Below are 7,019 nucleotides of genomic sequence, written 5' to 3'. Positions count from 1 at the left end.
AGAGAGAGAGAGAGAGAGAGAGAGAGAGAGAGAGAGAGAGAGAATGAATGAATGAATCTTGCCCTAGTCTCTATTAGTACATCGCTTTCATTCCAATTGATCAGACAATCAACTTATGTGCAGCTATGAGTAGCTCCTCCTTCAGAACTGAGACTTAAGCATCACAGATCTGCAAACACACCAGATAACATCAAGAGGTTACTGTGGTTTAAGAAACGGAGGTTCCCTTTCTTGAATGAGATTATCACTACTTCCCTTGGAGCACAGTTTTAAATGAAGGACAGAAATAGAAAGCTTTTGATAAAAAGCAGGAAACTGGATTTTATCCAACTCCAACATATGAACTCATGTTAACTGCAGAAACTGTGAATCAAAACTATTCATTATTTCCCTCCCTTGGGCTTTTCTATAATTTGTTTCTAAAATGTTCTCCAAAGGCCCGCGTGTCAATGGTTTTGTCACTGGCCAGCAGCAATACTGGGAGGCAGCAGGACCTGCAGTAGGTAGAGCCTTGGGGACATATCCCTTGTAAAGGGTATTGGGGCTCCAGCTCCTCCCGACTTCTCTTTTATGCATCTTGGAAGCTAGGAGGTCAACAGTTCTCCTGAGTCTCTCTTTCCACAGTGCACTTTTCCTCCACAGCAGCAGAGCTGTAGGACCCATAGACTGGAATCCCCAAAATCGTCCGTCAGAACAACGCCTTCCTAACCTGAAAAGGCTGGGATGGTTTTCTGTGTTTCCAATTTTCCTAGGCATTTATAATATATCGTTATGATCTGAAAGCATGTGTTTTCTATTTGGGATTTTTTTTATTAATACTTTAATTAATTAATAATTTCTTCCTTCATTGAAAAAGATTTTGGTGACTTTTATCAAATAATAGCATTGGATATTGGGATTTAGACATTAACTCTTTAATTTTATTCTTTATCGCCTCTTTTCATGTTCTTGATCTTTTCATTTTATGTGTGGGAGAAGATCAATCCTGAATGTTCCTTTTGAAAAATGTAACAGTATCTTTCATTTCTAATATAAAACCTCTCATTTCTGGGAGTATTTAAAAAAGCTTACACAGATGCTTGCGTACATACAGGCACACATGTACATATACACACATGTACACACACACTGTTTTCTGTTGCTTCTTCTCTTCCCTTTACATTTTATTTACCCTGTTAACTATGGTCTTTTCCTTCATGTAAGAGGCTCCCTTAAATGCTGGAGACTCTTGCCTACCTGCACCTGGTAAGAACGAGTTGACAAAACTGGTCATCAGCCTTCATGTGTCACCCCTGGTACACCCCTTACCAGGTTCTCCAGGAGAATGAGAGCCAGCCAAGACCCTCCCAATACAATCATCAAAATCTCAAACATCACTCACAGAGGACACTAATCTTATAAAAACTGAAAAGGTCTCAGTGGAAATGGTTTTCAATGATAATTTTAGTATAAAACCCAACACCAAAAGTCAGGAACAGTCAAGGAACAAAAAAAAAATTAATATATAATAAACTCAGTATCTAGGACTATCCTTTCGTGCCTATTCTAAGTAGTGTACAGTGTTTGCGAAAATTAAGTAAGTACGCTAATTCAACACAGAGTTGCAGAGCCTTGTTCTCACTTATACGTCTACAGAACAACTCCCACACCTAAGGCTCAGGGAGCATCTCCAAAAGGGGGTGGGTAGAAAGATTGTAAGAGCCAGAAGATCAGGGTGTTTGCTGTGGGACTGTGTCTCCCAGGAATGTCGGCAGCTAAACCCAAATTCTCAGCAACATGGCTGATGAAACATGAGGCAAACACAGAGAACAATAGCAGATATGTTAAGAACTGGGAAAGAACCTGAGGCTCCAACCCTATACAAAGAGCAGGCAATGAAGGAATACTGCGGGTAGGAGAAATAGCCCTCTAGAGGGAAGAGTATCCCAATGGGTTATCCAATATCAAATGGCCAGCATATGTATACTTACACACATACACACAGGGAGAGAGAGACTGCAGTGCAGATTACACACACACACACACACACACACACACACACACACACACACATGCATGTAACAACAATTAGTGAAAAAAGAGACCAAGAATAATTGAAAAAAGGCCAAGAGAGCAAGGAGAGGTACAAAGGAGGGCTCGGAGAGAAGAAAGTAGAAAGGGAGGTGATGTAAATATAATTTCAAAAAATAAAAGAAAAAATTAAAAAAAAACATGCAAAAGCCTTAGAGCAGTTTCCAGCCTCTGGCCAAACATCAGTGGGGATTATCAGCTATTGTTAGTATCACTGTCATTCCTTCCTTCCCTCCCAAATAAGCGTGCCAAAAGGATTTGAAAAGTATTCTCTCTCTCTCTCTCTCTCTCTCTCTCTCTCTCTCTCTCTCTCTCTCTCTCTCTCTCTCTTTAAGCTGAACAATTTGGCCACCACAATGTAACTGTTAACAGAGGGAAGTGAAGCCTTGGTAGAATCCTCAAAGGTAATAAAGACATCAGGTAATATGATCATGGCTGGCAAATGGAATCCGATACAGTTAGTAGGAATAAGTAAGGCAGGTCGGAAACACCAATCCCCTCTGCTTGTGGGACATCCTCCTTTGCTTCTCCGGGTTATGTATTTTATTTCAGGGAGCTGCGCTGCCCATCCTGTGTACATAAAGGTGACATTACTATCTGAAGATCACACAGTCCCCCTTGAAGGACAGAACTGATTACTGAAGCGCTCAGTCTGCACCGCTGTCTTTCTCTGAGCACCCTACAGTGAGTCAGGGCTTCTGTCTAAATGGTGGGTCCATGGAGAAGGAAGTCATCAGGTGATGGTTTGGATAACCCTTTCCTTGTGTTAGATTGCTGCCAGGAGGACCAATGTCACTAACTCTAGGACAGCACAGACACCTTTAAAGAGTCAACTCTGCAATGCTACAGAGCCCACCTATCCCCACCACCAGTCCCGCCCACCTTCCTCCCCATTTTTTATCCTAAGTCAACATCCTGTACCCACCCCATCCTTCTGGCCAAGAGGATGTGTACACTGCGGCTTAGCAACCCTACCTGCTGCTCACTCAGCTTCCTCTGTATTTCCTCAGAGTTACAGGATTCATAGACAATGGGCTGGGCCAGCTCTGACTCAATGTGGGCCAGCCAGGTCCTCAGATTGCCCATGTTCTTATCCAGCTGCTGCACGGCCACCAGGGTCTCCTTGAGCTTCTTCACCCTGTGGGCAGAGAAGTAGACACATCAAGAGTCAATGAGATGGCGAAAGGCCCTGTTCTGGGCTGTCCTCATGTGCAGATGTGAACGATGGGCCTAAAGCCAAGTTGCCCTGGTTCGTCCTGGCTCAGTTCCTTACAGGGAGTGTGGCTCTGCTGTATGTCTTGTTTCCTCGATTTATGAAAAGGGATTTCACAGACTACACAAGGATTTATAAAGTGTAAATAGGTGGGGGATGGAGAGTGCTCAGTGAGGGATGACATCCAGGAAATAGTTACAACTATTATACTCAATACAGTTAAAATAATGTAAATGTGATCCCATGGCCTTCGCAGAAGTTATTCCCACAAATAACACAATTTATACTTGGAGGAAGAGAAACAGCCTGGGAGAAACAGGCTTACCTGGTACTTGAGGGCCCTAACAAAAACACCCAGAAATGCAGTTCGAAGATCCAGGAGTGAGGAATGAGATTATATCATTGATTAAACTGATAGGCATAGAATGGAAGCTTCGAATGGGTATTGATTGAGAAAAAAAAACAGATTAGTTTTATTTTAAGTTTCTTAAAGGAGGACTAAAGAAAAAATAGTCAGAAATGAGGAAGGGGAATAGGGAGATCCTGCAGCTGGTGAGGTCACCTGAGTTTTGCCCCTCGGCGCCACAGAGAGTCAGGTGAGCTAACTCATGCCTAAATCCTAGTGTTACAGAGCATGAGTCAAGAAGCTCCCCCCCTCTCCTCCCCCGCATGGCAGCCAGTCCGCCAAGCTAAATACGTGGGCTCCAGGTTGAGGGAGAGACCCATCTCAAAAAGGTAGAAGGTAGTCAAGGAGGCAGCTGATGTCAATCTCTGGACGAACACACACATATACACACACAGGGATTTTTAAAAAGAAGGTGGAAGACTGGAACAGTAAAATGTAGACCAAATATAGGATGCTCAAAAAAGGGTGTCAGGTTCTCTGGGACTGTGATTTGTGACAGTCATTTTAAACAGGAGCTTATTCCAGGGTTGTCTCAACTGCGTTCAGACTCCTGCACTCCAATCCTATGGAGTCTGAATCTCTAGGGATAAAACTATAGAAACAGCATTTTAAATAAATGTGATTCTTACAAAGGCTGACATTTGGGAACTAGCACTATGCTACACAGTATTATAAACAGTGTTGAAGAGAGGGGCTCATGTTTGACATCCAATAGGGCTCTGCAGGCCCTGAGTGAGCCCTTCATTCAGGGGTTGGATATATACCTAAGATGCTTATAATAAGGAGATGTAAATCATTATGCTCATTATGCTTGTGTAAATGCCTGCATAGGCAGGAAGACTTCAGAGCCCCTGGAGCCGGAGCTGTGTTCAGTTTAGACCTGTGATATGTGTGGGTTCTTAGACTCAACCCAGGTCCTCTGGAAAAGCAAGTAGCAAGTGCTCTTAACCAGTCCCCTTCTTCTTAATTTATACTTCTCTCGTACATTACATCCCAACCACAGTTTCCCCCTCCTCCCCTTCCTCCTCCAGATCAGACTCCTCCTTCATTTCCCTTCAGAAAGGAGCAGGCCTCCCAGGGATCAACAAACACAGTATAACATGCTACAATAAGTCCAGGCATATACCATCACACTAAGGCTGGATGAGGCAACTCGGTAGGAGAAGAAGGGCTCCAAGAGTATTTAAAAGAGTCGGAGACACCTCCACTCCTATTGCTAGGCAACCCACAAGAACACCAAACTACACAACCATAACATACAGTCAGAGGACCTAGCTAAAACTCATACAGGCTCAGTGATTGCCACAGGAAACTTGCTCAACTATGTTCATAGCAGCTTTATTCATAATAACCAGGAACTACAAACAGCTTTAGATGCCCCTCAACCAAAGAATCAGTAAAGAAAATATGGTACATTTATACAATGGAGTATTAACTCGGCTGTTAAAAAAAATCACATCATGAAATTTGCAGACAAATGGATAAAATTAGAAAAAAAAATCATCCTGAGTGAGGAAACGCAGACTCAGAAAGATAAACATGGTATGTACTCACTCATAAGTGGATATTAGCTGTTACAGTAAACGATATTCATACTATAATCCACACACTGGGGTCATGTCTTTTAGTCTTATAATTAATGACTTTAAAAAAGTAGGCAATAAAGTTGAGGGTGTAAGTCATGGACCTTCTAGAAGGATCTATTTTTTTTTGATATTTGTATCATTTAATAAAGAACCATGATTCCATCTTATAGTGATATCTCATAATTGTTTTCTTTCTTTTTTTTTTCTTGGGGACAAGATCGGGCTGACCTGTAACTCTCTGTGTAGATCGGGCTGACTACAAAACCACAGAGACCTTCCTATCTGTGATTCCCACATGCTGGGATTATAGGTAGGATCTATGTTTTTTAAAGCACGTAATGAACATAGTTCATCATGGGAAATAAACCTTATAATGTACTTAGAGGTAGAGGAAGAAGTCAATACAGAGGAAAGGGGGGAGAAATGTACACAGGCATAGAAACAACAAAGCAAGGGCAAAGAGGGGACAGCTCAAGGTCACAGCTGTGGCGACAGTTGAAGCAGTTCTGAAAACAACATTCTCCAGGAGGGCAGAGTGTGAGTAGGAGGTTGGGACAGGAAGAGATCCTGCTTCCACTTCATTTCTATCACGTGACTGGTGCTGAGCAGGAGTCCCTGTTAAGGGTCTGGCCAGGCGGACTGTGTATAAACCACAGAGCAGGCTGCTGGTCATGATGAGGCCCAGCCAGGGGTTCTGGTCACAGGGCTCCTGTAGAGTTCCGCTCTCTGTGTAGATCTCCTCCTCCTGGCTCAGGATGCATAGGGACTGCTCTCAGGTCAAGTAATCAGATCAGCCAGCAGATAAAAAAGAAAGTGTTTCCGTATCAAAGTGGCCTCACTGAAAAGGTATCCTCTTGTAAAAGAATGTCAAGAGCCACGTGATGGCTGAGACTGTGGATTGTTAGGAATTTAAAAGCAGATCTTCAATAGAATGTTGCCTGTGATTCAGAACGTACACTTGGATGCTCCATCTCCATGGCACTAGCATGCTAAAGCGTCCTTCTCTAGGTAGACTCCATGGTGCTCTTAGCCTAGTGTGGCTCCTTCAGCACCCACCTCGGGTTATTTTCTACACTTCTCTGTCCATAGGAAGTCACTGTCCTGGAGAAATATTCCACCATCAAAGTATTTCTAGCATATCAATTTATTTTTAGTTCCTTAAAATTGAAGGACGATATCACGTCTATCATCCCAGTTTCAATAAATCAGCGTGCCTCTCTCAAATGAAACTAATCTTGATGGCACAGTTACAGGTCTTCCTTGGGACTGACCTCAAGACACTACAACAAAAGTGGATTCTGAAGGATTTCTATCCTGCTTTCCACATTCCTTAGTTCCCTGTAGTTCTTTAGCTGGTGTTGGAGTTCTGTGAGATTTTCCTCTTCCGTCCTAGCAAGTCTTTTCGGTGTCAGCTTTGTTCAGGCCTTGCTTAGGGAAGAAACCCTCACCCTGATTGGTTATTCAGTATTAAGTGGTTAGTCCTGGAATCGTATACATGCATGTAACAGTACATAGGTTGAACCAGTTTTATTCCTATGTTTGGGGATGTGTTGTGTGTTGTCTGTAAGGGCAATTAAGAAAAAGAACATGTTATTTGAGACAGTAAGGGAAATACGTGAAAGGATTGGCTGGAAGAAAGAGAAAGGGAAGCTGGGCGGTGGTGGCACACGTCTTTAATCCCAGCACTCGGGAGGCAGACGCAGGCGGATCTCTGTGAGTTCGAGGCCAGCCTGGTCTACAAGAG

General features: G+C 43.0%; 1 protein-coding gene across 9 annotated transcripts in view; it reads right to left on the bottom strand.

Annotated features, from left to right (window-relative positions):
* Nucleotides 1-7,019, bottom strand: part of LOC101984034 (nesprin-1) — a 228,565-nt gene that overhangs the window by 34,534 nt on the left and 187,012 nt on the right. For all 9 annotated transcript variants that reach the window (XM_013352282.2, XM_026787370.1, XM_026787375.1 and 6 more), the window contains one exon: nucleotides 3,046-3,208. In XM_013352282.2, the coding sequence (XP_013207736.2) occupies nucleotides 3,046-3,208 (163 nt within the window). The remainder of the gene's footprint in view (nucleotides 1-3,045; nucleotides 3,209-7,019) is intronic.

This window comes from Microtus ochrogaster, linkage group LG9 (assembly GCF_000317375.1).
Source record: "Microtus ochrogaster isolate Prairie Vole_2 linkage group LG9, MicOch1.0, whole genome shotgun sequence".
NCBI classification, from domain to species: Eukaryota; Metazoa; Chordata; class Mammalia; order Rodentia; family Cricetidae; genus Microtus; species Microtus ochrogaster.
Note: the sequence above shows the minus strand (reverse complement) of the source record. Positions and strands in the feature narration are given on the sequence as shown.